Genomic DNA, 23,011 nt, shown 5'->3' on the forward strand with positions numbered 1-23,011 from the left:
TAGAGAATACCGTGCTTCATAAGGTGTGAACTTCTTACTCAAGTAATATATGGCTTGCTCCTTTCTTCCTGTCTCATCATGTTGTCCCAAAATACATCCGAAGGCTCCATATAATACAGATAGATAGAGTAGCAAAGGTCGTCCTGGTTCTGGCGGGACCAGAACTGGTGGTGTGGACAGGTACTCCTTGATCTTGTCACAAGCTTTCTGACAATCCTCTGTCCAGCTTGTTTCAGCATCTTTCCTCAACATCTTGAAGATGGGTTCACATATGACTGTGGACTGTGCTATGAAGCGACTGATATAGTTGAGACGTCCTAGGAAGCGCATCATGTCCTTTTTGCTCTTAGGTGGTGGTAACTCCTGAATAGCCTTGACTTTAGATGGATATAGCTCGATCCCTCGACGACTGACGATGAATCCAATTAATTTTCCTGCAAGAACCCCGAATGCACACTTTGCGAGGTTCAGTTTCAAATTGTACCCCCTTAGCCTGTCAAAGAACTTTCTTAGGTTCTCAATGTGATCTGCGACCCTCTTGGATTTGATAATGACGTCGTCCACATACACCTCTATTTCCTTGTGTATCATATCATGGAAGATGGTTGTCATGGCTCTCACGTAAGTGGCCCCAGCATTCTTCAGACCGAATGGCATCATCTTGTAACAGTATACACCCCACGGTATGATGAAAGCTGTCTTCTCTGCATCTTCTTCATCTATCCAAATCTGGTGATAACCTGCGAAGCAATCTACAAAGGATTGGAGTTCATGCTTGGCGCAATTATCAATCAGGATGTGTATATTTGGCAGTGGGAAGTCATCCTTGGGCCTTGCTCTGTTTAAATCCCGATAGTCAACACATACTCTGACCTTCCCATCCTTCTTCAGAATGGGCATAATATTAGCTAACCAGGTTGGGTACTCAACCACCCTGAGAACTTTGGCTTTGATATGCTTGGTAACTTCCTCCTTCATTTTCAGGCTCATGTCTGGTTTGAACTTTCAAAGTTTCTGCTTGACTAGCGGACACATGGGATTAGTAGGCAACTTGTGAGCCACTATAGATGTGCTCAAGCTGGTCATGTCATCGTATGACCATGTGAAAATATCCTCATACTCTTTTAGGAACCGAATGTACTCTTCCTTCTCTGTCGGTGACAAGTAAATGCTGATGCGAGTCTCCTTGATGGTCTCGTCGTCTCCCAAATTTACTGTCTCGGTCTCGTCCAGATTGGACTTAAACTTATTCTCAAAATTTTCACCTCCCTGATAATTTCCTCGGGTACCTCATCTTCTTCATCTGAATCACTATTCTCATGTTGCGTTGCCTCATTAGATGTCACAGTCACTGGTTCATCAGGAAAAGTAATAATAATGATGTAGAAAGGAAAAGTGTAAAGATAGTAGTGAATAATAAAGAGCAAATGCATTTGATTAAAACTGAAAAATCATCCAGACAAAGTACGGCTCGATGAATTGAGCATTTATTTTGAAACAAGTAAAACTTAAAACAAAATTACGGGAAATCGTAAATGCCTAGAATGGCTATAGAAGTAAATTCTGCCAAGCTACCTAGGGACTCGGCGGGCTCGGGATGGTGTGGCGGTCTAGTTCTTAAGAATGACTCCCTTCTTTACGGTCTAAATGGTGAGGCCTTCTTCCTTCCCCTCCTCAATTATGGCACTGCAGTCCATATCCTCATCCTCCAAGAACAAATTCTTCAACCCAGCTAGTGCTTCCTCTTCTGTAGTCCCCTATATTGTGTCAGCTTGGTGAAAAGCTTGTTCCAAACGTGGCACTGATTGCTCGAGAGGGTAGTAAGGTCCACACCATGGAGGTGACCAATTTCTATACTTTTTCCATGTGTACTGGTATCCAAGCCCAAAGGTGGTACCATGATTTGTCAACTGTATCGGTTTAGTGATACCTTGGAGGTTCTTTCCTAATACTTTGTCGGGTGCATATCCAGACCAAGCTAGTATACTTTCTATTTTACTGCTCCACCATTTATCTTTCTCGATGGCATTGACCCGTTCAATGTGATAATAGGTTTCCCCTCCTAGCCTCTTCTATGTCCAATAGTCGGGATAATTTGGCTAGTGTAAATGGGGTTACTCCCATCTCTGTAAATGATCACCTCCTGACGATTCCATTCAAATTTCATAGCTTGATGTAGTGTGGAAGGTACGGCCCCAGCTGCATGGATCCATGGTTGGCCCAATAGAAGGTTATATAAGGCTGGTATGTCGAGAACCTGAAATTCAACGTCAAACCAAGTTGGCCCCATTTGTAAGAAAAGGTTGATTTCCCTGATTGTGGCCCTCTAGGACCCATTGAAAGCCTTCACATTCATGCTTCCTACCCGTATCTCGTGGAAACCCTTGTCCAACCTTTTCAGAGTGTTCAATGGACAAATATTTAGGCTTGAACCTGCGTCAACTAGGACCCTGGCAATGAACTTGTTTTCAAATTGCACCGTAATATGCAATGCTCGATTGTGATTCAATCTCTCAGGCGGCAACTCATCTTCGTGGAAGATGATCTTATGACTTTCTAGTACTTGCCCAACCATGTTGGCCATTTCTCTGCCAGTGATTCTATTGGGTACGTAGGCCTCTCTCAGCACTTTCATTAAAGTGTTCTTGTATGCCTCTGAATTCTGCAACAGTGACAGGATAGATATCTGAGTAGGGATTTTGTTCAGATGGTCAACAACAGAATACTCCTTTGCCTGTACTTTCCTCCACAGGTCATCTGGCCCGGTCTCAATGATAGGCTGCCTAGTAGTGGCATCCTTACTTGATCCTCCCAAATGTTCCAGTGTATAGACTCTTCCAGTTCTAGTCATTTCTTGTACGACGTCAGATTCCTCTACCTTGGCCTTCCCTTTTCGTCGAGCCTCGGCAACATAATCCAAGGTATTACTTTTGAGTTGAATAGGGGTGTGGTTGATACTGTCACAGTGAAAGGTGTGACCACTTCTACTTCAAATGGAGTGGGGGTGGCTGCGGGCGGAGCCACCTCTACCTCAAATAGAATTGATGCAGTTACCTCAACCTCGATAGGTGACTGAGTCTGTACCACGATAGGGGTAAGTGTGACTGCAACTTTAACGTCATCGCCTTCTCGAATAAGCCCAATCAAACCCTCAGGGTCCCATTCTTCATTCGTCCCTATCACGTGTACACCATCACCTCTATTATCAGGGAGGGGATTGTTGCGAATATTAGGTGAGGCTTCCTTCGCCTATATGACCTTGTTGTCAATTAGCATCTGGATCTTATCTTTTAATGTTCACCACTCAGCAGTGGTGTGCACCTTCATACCGGAATGATACACACAAGTGTTGTTCATATTGACCCATTGGGATGGATTTTCTAATGCCACAGCAGGAACAGGAGTGATGTAACCCGCAGCTTTCAACCTTTCATACAACTGGTCGATGGGCTCAGCAATGGCGATGTATTATCTAGGTGGCTTGCGGTCGAAGTTGGGTCTTGGTCTTGGATAATTTTAGCGAGCTGGTGGTGATTGGAAGTAGGATGATTGGGAGTTATAGGTGTGATGGACAGTGGCTAGTTGGGAATATCTGGAAAATGAAGGTTGATATGTAGGCGGTGATGCTTGGTATGTGGGTGGAGGTGTTTGATATGTGGGTCGAGGGGTTTGGTAGATAAGTGGAGATTTTGGGCTCTAAGCCACCATTACTATTCCAACATCTTTCTTCTTTGATATGCTGCCTGACTGTAATGCCTTATTTGTGGCTTGTAGTGCCTCGAAGTTCGTTACCATCCCTCTCTTGATTCCTTCTTTGATTCTTTCTCCAAGTTTGATGATGTCAGAGAATTTGTAATTTTTGATAACCCTCAACATTTCATAATATTGCGGATCTTGTGCTCTGATGAAGAATTTATTCATCTGTTCTTCGTCCAAAGATGGCCTGACCTTGGCCTTTTCCGACCTCCAACGAGTAGCATACTCACGGAAAGTCTCAGCAGGTTTCTTCTTAAGATTCTGAATGTAGAAAATATCTGGTGCATTCTCTATGTTGAACCTAAACCTGTCCATGAAATCCGACGCCATACTTACCCAATTGGACCATTTCTTGGGATCTTGGCTAATATACCAAGACAAAGCATCCCCAGTAAGACTCCTCATAAAGTGCGTCATCCGAATCTTTACATTTTTCTTGACCCCGACAAGCTTGTCACAATATGTCCTTAGATGAGCCCTGGGATCACCTGTGCCGTCGAACATCTCGAACTTGGGAGGTTTGTACCCCTCAGGCAGTTCCACATCTGGCTGTATGCACAGGTCTTCATAGTTTAAACCTTCTATTCCTTTGTCATCTTCAACACCTTGAACTCAGCTTGTTAACTTCTTGAGTTCTTCAGCCATGTTTTTAATGAGCAGGTCCTTCTCGGAGGATTCCGGTGTATAGGAGATTGGTTGGGTAGAGTGAGGTACAGTTTCCACATATATAGGGTTGCTTTGATAGGTTCCAGAGACTTGGGTGTAATGATGGTCATTGGTGAAGTTTTGGGGATCGAGAATGGATTGTGGTGTGTTTTGGGGAGTGTTGTAAGTGGTGGTTGGTGGGTACTGAATTAGTTGATGGTGATGTTGTGGCGGAGTTGGTATTGGCAGTGGATTGAGATTTTGGGATGGAGTTGTGTATTGATTTGGCGCGGGAGGATTTTGGTTTGTGTGTTCTGAGGAGGTGCTGGGTTCTTTGTGTTTTGTTGGTGGATGTCGGGGACATTGAGGGTGAGTGACAAGTTTGCCAAGTTACAAACCTGCTCAAGTTCTCCTTGCAATTCCAGTAACTTTTGTTCCAATCTCAGGATTAGATCATTTGGGGCCGGAGTACTACATCCATCTGAGGTTTCTGCATTCTCAACATTCTCCTTTCGGATACCACTTAAGTCGTCCATTTTTGCTTTTTCTCTGCCTTTTGTGTTACTTGGAGGAGAAGGAGGTGGAGGACCTCTAGATCTGATATGATATGTTGATAAGGCCAATATGAGTGAACCAACCTAAGGGGATGAGATAAATAAAAATAAGGAAAAACAAAAAAAAAGTAACAAGTTAGTGAGGATCCTGAAATATTTACAATATTTAAACACATATTGCGGAAATGTAAATTCGTGTCCTACTTTGGGAATCTCGTTGTGCCCGAGGTAGGCCTAGCGACAAATAAATTTGGAAAACTTTAAATGCCAATAAATGCTTCATTTCATAATATAAAAAATAGACGAATCCCAAAATGACACTAAGATAAGAAAATAAGTCACTACTGGCACTTGGCCTTATTACATTTTAGGAAAAAGCAAGTAAATCTAGCCTATTTGGTCCCTGAAGGACCTTCCCCAGATTCAATCTTCTGGACTCCATCATATAGATCCCCCAGCTCGCGCAGCCCCAGTAGTAAGTAGGCTCTTGCCAGATGTCCTCATTCAGCTCCTTCAGCGTTCTGGCAATTTTCAATCCTCTTTATGACTTTACCTTCCAGCTCCACTATTCCTCGCTCCAGATATTCCAGTTTCCTGTTGGAACTAACTGCCATTTCTTTCCATTCCTCGATCAACCTAAATTCCTCCCATGTATTTCACGGTGCTCATTCTCAGAGTCGTGGACCCTCTTGCGCAGCCTGTTGTATTTGACTTGAGCTTCAGCTTCTTCATCTATGATTCTACTCCCTCGACCGGCCCTTGGTGTCACCATTCCTTTCAGATTGTCCTCTAACCATGCCGGGTAGAGAGGCTCGTACCCTGCATGATACCTGTCTGGCTCAATGGTGTTCTTCTCTACAATGATTTTGCAGTGCCACATGTGCTGAGCTTGGCACTTGTAAGGGATGTCGCCGTCTTGAAAGTCTGCTCTGAAATGACTTATCTTGACAACCCTTGGTACAACCTATTTCCTGCCTGCTTGCCTCGTAACTTGGATAGGGACATAGGGGTATATCCCTCTCAACCCGATCAGCACCAAGTGTAGAGCATCCCTAGATCTAATGATTGGTAACCATTCAAACATACAAAGCACATGTTCCTCGGTCAGATTGTCGAAGAACCCTACCCATTATTTAGCAGTTTCCGGCTGAGCAAACCTGTCTGGAATGTAAGTTATCCGCTTGGGGTGATGGAAGGCAACATGGTCGTTCCAAGCCCTTCACGGAAATTCTTGGCGATAGTGACCCTTTTGTAAATACTCCAACAACCACAACTGCATCAACAAGTTACAACCATCGAAATGCTTGACTCCTCTTTGACAGCGCTCTAGAGCCCTGTAGATGTCAGCTAAGGTCATGGGAACTATGGTATATGTTTGTCCATTAATCCCTTCCATCAAAGTCTTGGCGACCATGGCCAACCTAGTGTGGATTCTTCCCTTTTTCATTGGGAACACTATCAAGCCTAAGAAGCATACAATGAATACGAACACTCTGCGGTGGATGTGACCTAGAGAAGTGAGAGAGATCTCATCATGGTAGGTACGGAAAGACTTGCTATGGCCATGCCTCTCATACAGGTATGTAAGATTCCTTCAAGCACACTAGGTCGACATTCTTCTTCAGCCCCATCATCTTTAAAAATCCCTTGCCAATACGGTTTTTTGGTACCAATAACCTGGGACTATCCCAAACTAACCCCGCAAGCCCTCCAATTTCTTCTAGAAGTGGTGTCATTTCTATGTTGTTGAAACAAAACACAGCCCTTTCACTATCCCAGAATAAAGTGGCAGCCTCGATCAACTTGTTGTTTGGCCCAATATCTAGCAAGGAAAGCAAGTTACCCAGGTACTTTCTCACATGTTTCTTGTCACTTGTGGAAAGGTTCTCCCACCAATCTAGCAGCAATAGTGGGATATTGCTAACCATACCGAATCTGGGGACCTCGTGCCTTATTTTCTGCAAAACAAAAGGGTTAGGTCTTACCCCCACCAGACTCGACTATTTATAGATTTACGATCAGCATATCAACATTTAGTTCTCCAAATTAATGCACAAAACGTGGTTGTATCTGTTTGGATTATGGAAAACCCAATGGACTTTTGGATAAGGCTTATCTTAAAGGATCATTATGTGGACAACATATTGATCCGACTAGGTTTGACCATGATGCATGCATAATTTTGACCAGAGTAAGGCTACTATGGGGTTTTAGACTGGTACCCTCAAGCGGACAACTTGAGGGGGAAGGCACGGAACCATCGACTGCACCGCTAATCGACTGGTTTTATCGCAAATAAGCCTTTCCGAATTTAAGGGTTTTAGACTGGTACCCATTGTTTTAATTTAAGCGTTGCTATAGGATTTGATACGCACGAGTGGAATATGATGTGGAACATAATTTATGCAACAACTAATAACATGTAGTCAAGTATTTGCACGTAGGAAAAATAAATACTGTATTTAAATAATTGAAAGACAGTTACAGGAAAAAGAAATAAAAAGACAAGTCAGTTTCAGGGATAAAGAATCATAAATACTCAAAAGAAAACAGACAGTTAAATTAAAACAAGGGGAAAGGGTAGGGGATAAAGCATGCTTGGACTAATTCATAAGAATAAGTTCGTTATGGTAAGAGCCTAAAGGTATCCCCAGCAGAGTCGACATGCTGTCGTGCCCCCTTTTTTCCCTCCCTTTTTTACGGGGAAGAAAGTCCAGGTTTCGACATTCATGGGGATAATAACTCATTTCCTTTTGGGAATTGGGTATTTTGAAGAGTCGCCACCTAACAGATTATGGTGCGTTAGGGAACCTAGAGCGATTAAATCTTGGATTGGTTTGCATTACCAGAGATTTAGGGTAAGGGCTCGAAATAACCTCGAGGGGAAAGTGTTAGGCACCCCTCTCGGTCCATAACGGTGGGTCCTGACCGAACTTATACTTATGAACTAGTCCATTAACAAATAAATAGTTTTAAATGCATAATTACAAATAAGAGCATGTTGGACATTGTGTGACTCAGACAATAAGACAAAAAATTTGAACAAGTTATATAGAAAAGTAAAGTTTTAGGCAAAGGGATTTAGGGAAGGAGGGGTCCTAGTTTGGTTAGACTATAGTATCACCCCACGCAATGCCCGGTAAACACTCTTCAATGAGGGGCTACACGTGACATTAACGTATAGTCATCATATCCATATCTACCCTTTCCCACCCCTTAGCGGTCATTAAAGCGAGTGTTATTTAACAATCTCTATGCATGCTATTACCCGTCCCTTCTTAATGGTTCTGGAGGAAATTAGGACCTCCACCTATAGGTAGTTCTAGACAGACCCCTAAGGTTTAAAGGAGAAAATATTAAGGCGATAAGCAAGAACACATAGAACTCTTAGCAAATAAAAGCAGGAAGAGGCAAATAAGAGGCTCAGTTTTACCTCCACATATATGGCATGTAAAAAGCACGACTCAAACACAAATAAAGGCAGTATTGTTAAATAAGATCCTAAGACATGATGTCTAGGTGAGTATCAGAACATAAGAGACATGCAGATTTTTTTTTAAAAAACTTAGAAGTAGGGGCCTAATCAGTTTGCCTACTAATTTTAAGCCTGTTAATCATTAAGCAGTAAATAAAAAGAGACAGTTTCCAGTTTTATAGAGGTTGATTACCTAAGGCTTACCTAGGTGTAGGATAATGCACAACAGTTACCAGAATTATTAAAACAGTGTAGGAGATATTTTACCTAAAACATGTTGTTCTAAGTTTTACAAAATACATAATTATTACCAGTTTGTTTAAAGCAGGATGAGACTGTTAATACTCATTTTCATGCATCAGTAGTTTAATTAGGCGTAGCTGAGTGAGTATGAACGAGATCCTAAACATGGTATCTAATACGCACATATAAGGTTTAGAATGGTTTATATGCAAAATTCCTAAAGCATGATTTCTAAATGCACAGTAGGTTACAACATGATTTCAAAATATACATAAGTAACAATTTATTTTAATGTTGTCGTTTATCCTAGAAACAGGATTTCTGAGTGATAATAAGGATGTCAAAATGAGATGCTGAAAACAGTATACATGAAACCTAGGAGCATGGTATCTAATGCATGATATGCTTTGCATGTATTGGTCCTAAATATGAATTCTAATGCACATACAAAAATGTAAACCTAAAGCATGGTTCCTACCCTTGATATTTATAGCATGTATAACTGCCCCCATCTTTTCACTAGCCAACTCCAATATTCGTTTACAATAATTATTACAAACCAGTATTGCATGAATTACATAAGTAGATAAGAAAAAAATAAGAAGTTACACTATAGGGAGCCTGAAAGTAGGCTCAAATTTCCAGAATTTCCCATGCCAGATTGCCTCACAGCCTTTCACATAATCCGGGTGTGTCAGAGTTCCCTAAGGACCTCAAGGGATCCCGGGCAGTGCTCATACCCCGATTTTATAATCATAGTTGAGTAAGTGCAGTGTGGAAGGGCCAGCTCCAATGCATTAGAGTTCAGAGGGATCTTATAGGGATCCCTAAGCAGTCACACATTGGAGGGGCAGAACTTAAGGACCTAAGAGTAGAGTGAGAGTGTTTGGCATAGTTTGAAAAGGTTTAAACGGGAAAACAGTTTGAAAAAAGTCTTGTTTGAAATAGTTTTGTAAAAACAACAGAGAGAGTTATTCAACAAGACAGTTTTGAAAAGAGAGTGGAGTAATAAGCTACTGTCCAAACACAGCACCCAAAACAGGTTCATACATAACCAAAGAACATAGAACCAAGGTAGGTTCCGTAAACAGGGGTAATGGGATTTGGGGACACATAGGTCACATAGGTAAACATATAGTTGCAGGAGCACTTAAGTACATAATCAACAATATGCTAAGGGGTTAAGGAACTTTAGAATTAACACAGAATCAGGTAACTTAACGATAACCAACTACTTTGCACAAAAAGGTAAACATAATTAAGGAAGAGTCACATTGGGGTATGTTGAAGGGGATAATATTTCATAAACATGTTGAGTCTAAGGGAGGGGCACATTCAGAAGCATGCTAATAAAGTGATGAAGCAAACATATTAGTTGCAGTTGAACAACAAAACCATAAATGAAAACAGACTAGAAATAGGATGAGTTGAAGTAATAAAGGAAACATGTTGTTTTTGAAACTTTGAACTAAAATCAGGACATACCAGTAAAGAGGACAGTAAGTACAAATTGAAGGAGAGCACAATAGTTAGCCTTGGCTTGCCGCCGGCTAACTCAGAATAATAGCAAGTAACCAAAGAAAGAGAGTAGAAAAGTTTTGAGTGTGAGGGAGTTTGAGCTAATGTATTCGTGTGTGTCTGTGTGTGTTAATGAGAGAGCATATATATATATATATATATATATATATATATATATATATATATATATATATATATATATATATAGTTCGAAACTAGGTAGAATAATAAGGTAAGAACTAAAGTCAAGCAGTAATTATGGAACTAGGTATCAATTAGTATAAAATCAGTATAAGTACTCCCTTAATTAAGGGAGTTAACTTCAAACGATAAAGACAAATAAGGAAAGAGATCACATAAGACTGGAACATAGCACATAAGGAAATATTTTCAGGCATAGTAAGTATAGAACAAGTAATTAGGCTATGTTCAGAAAATCTAATTAAGGAAAGTACTTAAGAATCGATTGATAGCATAGCCGACCAAAAAATAAGGCAAGAAAATATCTTAGAGGTTGAAAATCAGTAAGGAAATCATCACAAGAGATTAGTGAAAGGTATCAATTACACGGAAATTAGGGATTCAAATATGAGTAGTAATGATTAAGGGAATTAACAGAAATTGCTGTAAAATAAACAAAATAATCACAGCATAGGCAAGAAGGAATAAAACAGAAACCCTAATAAGCATAGTAAAGTAAAAATCACATAAAACATAGAACATATTCATTAATAACAGACATGCGAGCAAATTAAACGAACAAATAAGCAAGGACAGTTCTCAGAACCCAGGATTAAGACCAAAATAATTAGGGTTTTAAACATAATGAATCAGATAAAAGAAAAGCTTAAATAAACCGTTTAAACATAGTTAAAATTATAGAATAATACTGAAAATCAGAGGAAAAGTCATTTTGAAAAAGGGGCTAAGAAACCCTAGTTTTGAAGACTAAGAGGCGTTTTGAAAAATCGGAGACGTTATCATGGAAAATGGCAAAAATAACTCAAAATATACTCAGATCTATGGTAGATCTGAAGATTCAAGAGATGAGTTAGGGTTTCAGAGAGAGATAACCCAGAGATAAAGAGATTCCAGCTCAGAAGCCATGGATCTAGCCGGAAAATATAAAGATCTTACTCGGACAGCCAAGGGTGGCCTGAGAACGGCATGAAAAGGCCATAGGTGTGATTTGAACAGCCTCTGATTCCCTTGAGGACCTCAAGGTAGCAAGGATCTGGCATGTGAGCGAGCCATGGAGGCTAGGGGCGGTGGTGGAACCACCATTGATACCGGCGAGGCAACGGCCGGCGAGTAGGAGCTTAGGTTTAGCAGAGAAAGTCTTGAGAGAGATGAGAGATGTAACGGCAGAGAGTGATGAGAGAATGAGGGTTTGGGGGAGGGTTAGACTACTAGGTTAATAATGAAAAGAGGGGGACATGGATCGTCGATTAGAATTGATCAACGGTCTAGATTGGACCAGGGATTGGGTCAGGCAATTTTGATGGATTAGGCCTGGGGTTTGGGCTATTTTAATTCGGTTGGGGTCTAATTCAATTAGGCTAGAATTGAAATGGAATTGGCTATTTGTTAAATACACAATTAAATTAAATAAAAAATATATAAAAATAGTTGATAATTGTACAAAAAAAAATTTATGCATAGAAATAGTTAAAAATGATTACTTAGTATTTTAAAAATACAAATGATTAATTTCCAGTCAAAAATAGTATAAAATCATATGTTTGGGCTATAATTGCAAAGTTATTGCAATTGTAGCCAAACGATGCCAATTTGGCTAATTATGGAATAATTTGGTTTAAATAGGACAATAAATAATAAATTAAATCAAGAAATACTTTTGAAATCACTTGTGATGCAATTCTGTAATTATTTATTGGAAATAAAATGCTGGATAAATTAATAAAAATATAGAAAAATTGCGGAAAATATCAATTGCTATTAATGCATGATTTTGAAGGTATATATGCAATTTTAAAATATTTTGGGGAAAAATTGGGTATCAACAGGCTCCACCCCGGCGCGATCGCAGAAATCGTTCTATTCTATCCCAGGAGAGGCAAGATCTCAACTACTCATGGGACCTCTTCATCTTCCACCACTTCTACTCCTCCGGTGACCAGAGCAACATTTTTCGGCACCGGAATTGTGACAGGGAGATCAGTGCGAGAAGAATCACCAGCCATTTTGTCAAAATGGTGTGACAAAAAGACAATCGAAAGGAAGGATGAAAGTTCTCAGTCAAATGGGGGTGAATGAAAATTCAGAGTATCAGGAAGAAAGTATATCCACAAAATTCTTTCAAGAACAAGGCAGAGAAGTGTGTCAATCGAATGATGTGTTCCTTCTATTTATAAGAGGCATAAATCTCCCCAAGCACGAAATCCAAGAGTCACCAATCGAATCTGATAGGGCACGAAACGTTTTGGTTCCCCAATAACGTGTGTCATAATGGCGGCAACCACGAAACAACGCTTTAATACCAAACGACGTTTCGGTTCCGAAACAGCCGCAACGGTCTATCGAAAGAACGTCGTCATCTCACTTGAAACCTAAGAAGCATAACCAAGGAACGAGAAGTCAGATTTCTCTCGAACTCGTAGCACTCATGATCCGCCTGCCTGGCCCGACAGAGGACGACCCCGACAGGCGGAGGGACTAACTGTATTGGTTAAAATCTTACCGCTACGGTCAAGCTGACCAACATCCCATTCAGGCGGCAAGGAAGCAAAAGACGACATGTCCTACTCCACATCCGGCACTCTCGATACCCGTCGAGTCAGAAGGAACAACGTCTAGAGGACGACCAAGGCAGACTTGGTGTGAGAGAGCGTCGGACCAAGTAAATAGCAAAGGTCCCTTGACTATATATAGTAGGGGAAAACCTTCGGTTAGGGAGGTTCTCCTCTCCATCCTCTCTCCTTAGTTCTCTCTTTTGTAATCTTCATAATGAAAAAGAAGAACGAAGTAATCTCCAGAAAAACATGTAAAACTACCTCCCCCCATTGATTAATGGGAGCCACAATGAAGAGTTTCAATAAGATCGATTACCTTTATTTCATCTCATACACTATTCTTTCAATTAACTCATTGATCTGGAATTTATTATGTTTAACTAAGATTTACCCCTTCATTTTTGTTAATTAATTTGTTCAAAAAGGTTCCAATATCTTTTGAGTCAAACAATAGGTCGGTGCTAATAATGAATTTTTATTTCTGTTAGGTGCAAAAAGCACATTATTCGGGCACACGTCATTAAGTTTATGTGAATTTCATTTAGATTACATAAATCGTGATCTCAAATGGTCAAAAAATTTTTGTCAGTTATATATGGGGTATTGTCACTTTTAGTCGGTGTCACAGACTATTTATATTCGTTAGACGAAAAAGTGTTAAAATATATATAATTTTTATATATAATATATAAAATATATATATACAAAAAATATACATTTTCCAGCTATTATTTTGATAACAGCTATACAATATTATTTTCTCATTAATTAATGTTCCTTAAAATTACTGTTATCACAACTTTCACTTATTTCGTTTTCAAGACACAGTTGATTGATTTTCATTAAAATCATTTTTATCATAGACTAAAGACATGGTTAATGATTCAAACATGCAAGGCAAATGATCCATTTCAACACGACAATTCTCACAATGATAGATAAAGATTCCTGCCATAACATGTAGGAGTAGTAAATCTTTTAATGTTACTCTACTTTTAACTTTTGGGTATAACAAAAATCAGTAAAATTCTCCTCTTTCTATTTCATTAACTTGCAAGCTCACTAATTGAAACATCATCATTTACTTTATTGATCACTTTTGTAATAAGGCGTTTAAGAAAAATCGAATTACAAAAGAATTAAGAGAATGACCTGGTGGAAATAAAATGGAAGTAAAAAAAACTAGAAAATCCATTGCTATACCAGATAGAACTTACTAGCTGAATTTAACTTCAATTTTTTACAGAAAAATTAAATACTATCATAACTTATTCGATTTGCACAAGCTTCCGTTCAGGTAATGTAAATGAACAAATTATCCTCTTTCTCTTCAAAATAACAGAAGAATTAAGAGAAATTTAGATATAAGATTAATTCACTTTCTTAAATATTTAATATATATATTTTTCTATGTTTAAATTTTCTGCAACTATATAATGAACAAAAATACTCCTAAGTCTTCATTTCAATGTTTTTTCTTGAGTCCATTACTCAAATGGTCACTCAATTATCCCAAATTATCTCCTAAAGTCACTTTATTTTCGTTTATAACAACAAAGTCACTGACCTATGCCTATTGCATTCAGAAGGTCACTCAACCAGATTTTTCAAATTTTGGATTGCCAAATACCTATTTTACCTTCTAAATTATAAACATTTATCTTCTTTTTTTTAAAAAAAAAACTTTTTAATATTATGATTTTCTCTTTTAATTTATATTATGGACTTACCTATAAAATAAATAAATATTATTTATAAATTAAAAAAATAGAAAGTATTTAAGCATATATAATGCCGGAATAATAAAATAATGAGCATAGTAAAAAAATAATTAGAATAATATGTTAGTAATAATAATTTTAGTATTAACAACAAAAATTCAAAATTTATTTACACAATTCAGAATGAATAAAAATAAAGATTGTAAAATATATATTCCATGCACGTAATATAAAAATAATTATTTAAATAAATGTATTTTTATAATATACATTATATATTCTTAAAAATTATGCTCAATTATATTATTATATTTCTACCAACTTTCCGACAACACAAAGTTATATCACTGGAAAGCAGAGGAACTATCTGTATATGGTAAAATATGCTATGTTAAGTCGTGCATGGAATATATATAATATAATTGAGCATAATTTTCAAGAATATAAAATATATATTATAAAAATATTTTTATTTAAATAATTATTTTTATATTACGTGCATGGAATATATATTTTACAATATTTATTTTCTTTCATTCTGAATTGTGCAAATAAATTTTTGAATTTTTGTTTTTAATATTAAAATTATTATTACTAACACATTATTCTAATTATTTTTTTCTATGCTCATTATTTTGTTATTCCAGCATTATATATGCTTAAATACTTTCTATTTTTTTAATTTATAAATAATATTTATTTATTCTATAGGTAAGTCTATAATATAAATTAAAAGAGAAAATCATAATTTTAAATTTTTTTTTTAAAAAGAAGATAAATATTTATAATTTAGAGGGTAAAATAGGTATTGACAATCAAAAATTTGAAAAATCTAGTTGAGTGACCTTCTTAGTGCAATAGGCATAGTTCAGAACTTTGTTGTTACAAACGAAAGTAAAATGACTTTAGGAGATAATTTGAGATAGTTGAGTAACCATTTGAGTAATTGACTCATTTTTTTTTTGTAAAAAAAAAAAGAGAGGGTAAAAATAGGGGTGCTTGTCGGACGATTTTGTTGGGTATTTACTTTTAATGATTTAGCTTATATGTTTCGAATTTTTAAATATACTAAATCACTAATCGAATCGGTTGGTTTTATATCAACGATTCGGTATTAATTTAGCAAATATCGACGATGATCAGTTATCAATCAGTATATCAATTAAATTTAAGTAAATTAAGCTCAAACGAACACATTAAATCCCAGTAGTTAGAAATGCATCGTCCAACACTGCCTAATGAAATCCTCAGCAAAGAACAATCAAGAAACAAGAGAAATTTAGGGGGGGAAATTTCAGTTAATAGATTGAGTACAGTACTTTTAAGTAATAAGGAAAAAAAGATGGAGTCAGTACTTTGGACTAATAAGGAAAATAAATTAAAATCGACTGTTGACCAAAATCAGGAGTGGAAGATATGATGACACTTCTTTTTGACACAGTGGGAGGTGCAGGGTACAATTATTACAGTTTGACACTCTGCACCTGCCAATACGTGGGGGCTTTTGTGTCATTTCTTCGTATATCTTTCTCCGTCCCAAGAATCCTAATCTCGCTCCTCATCACCAGCTACACTATCATCCCGCACATTTACACACACACACACTCTGAATTGAACCAACGCTCCAAAAAGTTGTAAATCATTCGCAACAGTTACCTGGTATCTTCTAAAGGCATGTCCTAAATCTCTCTCTCTCTCTCTCTCTCTCTCTCTTTGCTTTATTTCCTTATTCTGGTTGTTTGTTGGAGTAATTTTTTCAAGTTGGATCTTGATTCCAATAGTTGTTAAGCGTGTTAAAGTAATTCTGTGTACAACTTGTGGAATTTTTGTTCTGAATTTGAGCTTGTCTGAATTATTTTATTTGTTTTCTGCATTTCAATTAGTGTGGTATGATCAAATGCGGATCTTTTATTCTTAAAAGTTTTATATCTTCTTACGTGTTTTTTTTAAAATTTTTTGTTAACGTAACGATTTAATTCTTAAAGATTATATCTTCTTGTTCCCATAAAGATTCAAAACCAGGCTGCCAATTGAACTTTAGAGGCAAACATAAGTACATTTGATTTTCACGGCTAAGTTTTTTTCTAATCAGTGGTTTTCTAAGGTTTTTTTTTTTTTAAGAATGAAATTTTGTACACAGATTTAGTTTTGTATACAGTTCTTATAGGAAAGATACATATATTTTTGGGCTATCTTTTGTTTTTTGATATTTCAAATAAAGCAAAATGGGTTTCCAGTTCATTGGATAGAACTCCGCTTGAAATGGTTTTATGGAATGCAAGTGAAAGCGATACCTTGTGGAATTAGTCGAGGAACACACAAGCTGGCCTGAACATCATGCTTATGAAAAAGAATGCAAGTGAAAAAAAAGAGACTTTTATGTGCAGAGTGTTAGGTTCATTTCCATGTTTGCTTTGAATTTACTAATCTGCTTCTAGGTTTCTAGTTCTTTGTTTACATCTATAGAGCCAAGGGTATTTTGGTAAGACTGTGTCTAACAGCAATTCTTCAGAGTTTGCTTAATAGGTCTTTAGGGATGTCATTTACCAGATGTTTGGATCTTCAAAAATTTTGGGAAAAAGAAGGTTAAGAGAAAAGCGTAACTAAATCTCAAATTTCCTCACTTTATCTGGAAGGCAATTGAAAAATCTGCGGAAATTGGGTTGTATGGATATGCTGTATAAGGTAGGGGAAATGGCTCAGCTTGATATGGTGAATAAGCATACTTGGTGATCTGTCAATTAATCCCATTGTTGAATGAATACCACATTCTATTATAGGTATCAATTTTGCATGAGCATGCCACAGATTTGAATGTTGCTTTTCTTGAACCTATCTCTTCCAACATGATGAAAGAAAGAAGCCAGTGTTAGATTAGATATAAAGCTTTGGCCACTTTACCAGGAACTGCTGGTCCGTATTTCTGATTACAACTGCCACTTCCATTTTAATTACCACCATCAAACCCTCTCCATCACATATCTCTTGCCTTATTTGACTAAACAACTCCATATCTTGGAGGTCACTGATCTGTCCTTTTCTGAGAAACCGTTGGGATCACTGACCAAGTTGAGTAAGAGATTGCTTTAGTTGATTTTGAGGGAGGGAGGGAGATGGTGAATAACGATGCTGGGTTTAAGAGGACGGTAAGGTGAGTTCCAATATTCTCTATCATGTTTTCCCACTTTTGCTTCGGATCGATTTGCTATAATGTAGTTGAAAACTTCACTCACACTATTCAACTTTTTTCTTTTATGATTTTCCAGAGCATTCAAACACACACACAAATAATGTTTCCTAGAAACTTTCCCCCTTAAATGCATGCTCTATGGTACGCTTCAGCTTTTGTGTTCTTTTTGGAGTATTAGTGTCTCAGAAATCAAGAACTTGGTAGTCGAGATGTAAGATTTTATTTAGAAAAAGTATTTGTTGAAGCTTTTCTTGTTTCATTGGTGCATTTTGCAACTCACTAACTGGATTTCCTAGACCTTTTCTTCCTCTTAATATCTGTCAACGGGCTGGCAGAGAACCTTCTGTTTACTTGTTTCCTTCTTGATTCTGCAATTTATTGCTGATCCTTTGGCTACTTCAAAGCCTTTGTAGTCCATGGGGATTTGTTCCATAATTCAGCTAGATACCAGCACAAAATGAGTCCCACGTTTGCTGCATCTTTGCTGCCTATTGTAGTCCTGAGATCTCCTCTCTTGTCCTACATGAAACGCCTATAACCAAAGACTCTTATTGGCGCATAAGCTTGTGATTGAAGCCATTTGAGAAAGGCATTCTTACTGTTCACATCTTTGTAGGCCGTGGAACAGCTTTCTATCTTCTTCTTTATGCTTGGAGTTAGCACCCATCCTTTCCCTTCAATCACAAGTACTGTTGTATTTGGACATACAAGTGTGATAAATTACCATCATTGATCAAAGGCTCAATACAAGCTTGCGGCTGACATCAATGTAAGCTTTAAAAGGCCAGGGAGTGTAGAGATTTTGGCTATGACTTGTCAACTGGTATTTTCTTAAGTAATATCATTGTTCCTTAATTGATTGTTTATACTTCAATTGATACTGTGTTATTCATTTGAGCAACTTGAACTATGGTGAGAACTGTAGCTTGTTATGAGAAGTCACGAACTACAGAGAAATTCCGCTTCATTCAAGCTCCTTTCTTCTCCATTCTTTAAGCTCCTTCTGGGATGAATATTCTTGATCCTGATATATTTATACTCCTAATTTTCCAATTTATATAACCTCTTTCTATTTTAGGACATTTCAAGATGTTTGAAACCATTCTATTAAGATAAAATTATCACAAGTATTAAGAATTTAAATGTGTTAAATTATTCTCTCTTTAACATAAAAATACTAGTGTTTTTTCCAGCCCTATAATCTATATTTGTTTTCTTGGAATAGGATTGAAGATCCATCATGTTTAGTTGCTAGTTTAGCTTTCAATTTAGAACTTATTTGTAAATGGACACGGTGCCTCCTAGCAAACATCATTGGTTCTTTTATCGAGGACTTTTTATCAATATTTCCTTTGTTGCAATTTATTTGACACTCTTTGTTTCGGGATGTCACAAAATATTTGATACCATTTCTCTGCCTGTTATTGTTATTGTAAGGATCCATCATAAATTAACTAGTTTTACATTGATCATTAGCTCCTTATTTATTAAGGTTTGATATCAGCAAATTAGTTCATGTCTAGGCTCAATTTCCAGGAGAATAGAGACGTAACACAGAAAATTAAAATTGTATAGTTGAGATGAAGAAGTGTCACATGAGTGTTATGCAATAAGGAGATACCTACCAGAGTGAAAGGCTAGGTTATAACTTATAGGATAGTTGTGAGACCAACAATGATATACTGGATTGGGTGTTGGGTTTCTGAGGTTTAACATATTCATATGATGTGTGTCGAAGAAATACAAATGTTATGATAGATGTGCCATGTGCGGTTATACAAAATTATATAAGATAAGAAATTGTTATGTCTGACAAAAAGTACAAATAGCACTCATAGAGGATAAAACGAAAAAAGGTCCCACATGATGGTTCAGTCATGTCTTATGTTAGACGTTCAAATGAAACGGTTTGTAAGTGTGACGCTAGGATGGTTGAAGGTGTTAAAAGGACGAGGTAAATCTAAAATTACATGGACGGAAGTTGTCCCAAAGAACTTACAATCTCTCGAAATCCATGCAAAATTAGCAAATTCCAAAATAATGGAAGCGAAAGATCCATATAGGTAATTCTGACCAGTTAGGATTAAGGCTTAGTTATGTCGTGACACTTGCATTAGGTATGTTGTTTGCCAGGAGTCCTTTTTATTCAATAGTGGTTTGTTTTTCAGCAGAAAATGTAGAAAACCTTTATTTATAGAGAATCCTTAGTTTGTCTTGAGTATTAGAATGAAGTTGCTTCAACGGGAGCATAATGGATAGTGGATATTCATATAACTGACCTCAACTATAGGATTGAAGCATAGTTGTTGTTAATTAATATTGGAAATTGGAGTCCCGAGTAGAGTTGAATGGTTGCAGAAGAACCATATTGCTATCTCCATTTTTTTTAGATTTAAGGCATATTTGCTGTTGTTTTCTTACTAGTATTATCTTATATAACTTTGTCAAGTTTTGGGAGTTGATTTAACTAATAATATTCAAACATTTATATGGTTTTTTCCTTTCAACTAACTTTTAAACTATTACTTTTATATATTTTTTAGTTACCCCTTGTTAAATTTCTCTTCGGTCTTCTTAATATCTTGTTGTTGTTATTGCTTGTTGCTACTGCTTTTTTTCATCTTTTCTTCAGCCGAGAGTCTAACAGAAACAACCTCTCTGCCTTCCCAGGGTAGGGGTAAGGCCTTCATACACCCTACCCTCCACGGACCCCATTTGTGGGAATCCACTAGGTTTATTGTTGTTTTTGTACCCTTTGTTAAATACACAAATCAAATAAACATCTTTATTTCTGCCCCCAATCACATAGAATACATGGATGGAGTAAACATGTTTTGTTATCCCCTTCTATTTGATTCCTGGAAACTAGTAAGCCCTAATTGTCCCCAGTTCTATTCATTCTTATCTTGTTCTTCAAAACTTATAACAAATCTCCAGCTTTTCCATCCTAATGCTAATGGACATGGAAGTTTCCTCTCTAGGGAATTTTAAGTGCAAATTGATGTTACTGCATCTCCTTTTTCTCAAAAGAAATTGATGTTAGGTCTTTTATGTATCATTTTGCTTTCCGTAATAATTATCTTTATCTGAAATGTGATGCTCCAATCAGCTATGCCAGCATGAAATTAGAAATCTTTTGTTATCTATAACCAACTCAAGTTTCGGTTCAGATTTTCGTAGTTTCTTCAATTTCGGGAATCCCAGTACTCCCGTAGACATTTCTGTATATTCTTTTAACGCTCAACTTTTCTGCTTCATGGTCTGATTACTTTCACAAGAATACAGAGCGAACAATCAGCAACATCAAACTGACATCAGGAATTCAGATTTCATCATGGTTGATAATGACGCTTGAGAAGTAATGATTTTTTTTATTACAGGTGTTTCCATGCGACGTTGAAGCTTTTGTGATGGAAGAAGGAGATTCTGCTGTAAGGAGATGGGAGGACCTTGATAACGATATCTTGGTGAAGATATTGCAGTCCTTTGACCTGTTTGAGTTGACTTCTGGACTTGCTCAAGTTTGTAGTTCGTGGCGATTAGCTTGCTCTGATCAACTTCTCTGGAAAACGCTGGACTTGTCTGTAATAAAATCAAATTTCATCAAAATCCCGTTAGAGCCGTACGTATATGTGGACTGTCAGTCTGATAAAACATTAACCCGCCTCCTGAGGATTGCTTTGAACCTCAGTCGTGGAAACATACTAACGTTAATCTTCCATTACAATCTGTATGTCAGCGACGATCAGTTGACTTATACTGCCGAGAGGTATTCCCTGATAAACCTTCATCTTTCCTTAGCTCTATTATTTTAATTAAAAGACCATACATCAATCATTCCAGAGTTCAGGCAGCATCATATATCTTAGATGTCCAATGATTTGCCATTATTTTAATTCAGGAGCAGCAAAGTTTACAGTGAGGATGAAAAGGACAGTTAATCAAATCTACTCTTTTTCAGGTGTCCGCGGCTTAAACGTCTAGTTATGCCTGCTTGGAACAGAATAAAAAAGACAGGAATATGCAGGGCTATTCGTATTTGGGAAGATCTTGAATCACTGACAATGCCTAGCATAGCAAATCCACCATACGTCATGGAGGAAATTGCAAGGAATTGCAAAAATTTTGCTGAGCTCAAGATTATGGGGCCATGTGATATTCTCTTTGCATCTACACTGGTAGCATTTCTTCCAAACTTGAAAGTACTGAGTGTGCGGTGCACAGTGCTATCTAAAGGCGCCTTAGTTATTATCTTGGAGGGCTTAAAAAAGTTGGAAGTGCTCAACATATCCCATTGCCTAATCACTGAAGTCCCTCCATCTTCACCAAGAAAAGTTCTGACCAAGCTTGATGAATCAATTCTTGAAAAAGCCTCAAGGTTACGCAAATTCCTGACTTGCATGAGTGATTCGTGCATCATGTGTCAGCGCACTCGAAACGATGAAGGACTGATGAGGTGGTATAAATATGAAGAAGACCTCTGGAAAGTGGATGAGGTGAGATCTCTTGCAATTTGACAACTTTAAGGATATATTGCTTTTTCATAAGTTAGATACCTTGTTAAAGGTCCAGTTGTTGTAAAATTGTGTATATGAAGCAAAATAAAACCTTGTCATTGTTAATGGAAGTGAATCAGCTTCCGGTTGCTAGCCGCAGGTATTTTCCTTTGGTGGCCAAAGGGAGAGTAGCTTTGTAGTATAGGAGACATATAAAACTGTATCATCATCATGCACATGGGAGAGTAATGTTACTTTCATGTTGTAATTTTGTAACATTAGTGTATTTTCTTCGGCGGGATTGTTTTCCTGTTCTATCACATTTCTTTGTGTTCCTATAATTTTCTCTTTGTGGTACGTGGATGCGTTTTGTTTCTGCGTTTTCAAACAAGAAAAGAAGTCTATGATCCTCTCTAGGTTATGGCTGATCTTTAAGGAAGCTCATTAAAGGTGCAACATTTTTACGTAAAAATTAGAGATATATTTTGACAAACATTATAAAATATTTTTTTATCATATTAACACAGTGGCGGAGCCACCTTATAGCAAGTGGTGAACTGACACCCTTAGTGGGAATAATACAGTGTAGATAGGTAAAAAACAATTATGCATAATGTGTTGATTCTCTTTAATTTCTTTTGTATTTTTTACTTTTATATA

At 37.2% G+C, this 23,011-nt stretch overlaps 1 protein-coding gene across 5 annotated transcripts; it reads left to right on the forward strand.

Annotated features, from left to right (window-relative positions):
* Nucleotides 1-16,171: 16,171 nt before the first annotated feature.
* LOC107770472 (F-box/LRR-repeat protein At3g48880-like) lies at nucleotides 16,172-22,668 on the forward strand. Of its 5 annotated transcripts, XM_016589786.2 has the most exons (6): nucleotides 16,172-16,337; nucleotides 17,178-17,350; nucleotides 17,446-17,816; nucleotides 18,472-18,624; nucleotides 21,236-21,624; nucleotides 21,817-22,668. In XM_016589786.2, exons 5-6 carry the CDS (start codon nucleotides 21,266-21,268, stop codon nucleotides 22,370-22,372), a joined length of 915 nt encoding a protein of 304 aa, XP_016445272.2. In that variant the 5' UTR covers nucleotides 16,172-16,337; nucleotides 17,178-17,350; nucleotides 17,446-17,816; nucleotides 18,472-18,624; nucleotides 21,236-21,265; the 3' UTR covers nucleotides 22,373-22,668. The 5 variants fall into 5 exon arrangements, with proteins under 5 accessions (XP_016445272.2, XP_016445271.2, XP_075111455.1 ...); XM_075255354.1 differs by lacking the exon at nucleotides 17,178-17,350 and having other exon boundaries at nucleotides 16,203-16,337; XM_016589785.2 differs by lacking the exons at nucleotides 17,178-17,350; nucleotides 17,446-17,816; nucleotides 18,472-18,624 and having other exon boundaries at nucleotides 16,201-16,337.
* Nucleotides 22,669-23,011: the final 343 nt, after the last annotated feature.

Source organism: Nicotiana tabacum, chromosome 6 (assembly GCF_000715075.1).
Source record: "Nicotiana tabacum cultivar K326 chromosome 6, ASM71507v2, whole genome shotgun sequence".
Lineage (NCBI taxonomy): Eukaryota > Viridiplantae > Streptophyta > Magnoliopsida > Solanales > Solanaceae > Nicotiana > Nicotiana tabacum.

Excerpts from the sequence above, each read along its gene's own strand:
- LOC107770472 (XM_075255353.1), top strand. Across the intron at positions 21,625-21,816 it reads TTGACTTATACTGCCGAGAG|GTGTCCGCGGCTTAAACGTC; the intron begins GTATTCCCTGAT and ends ACTCTTTTTCAG.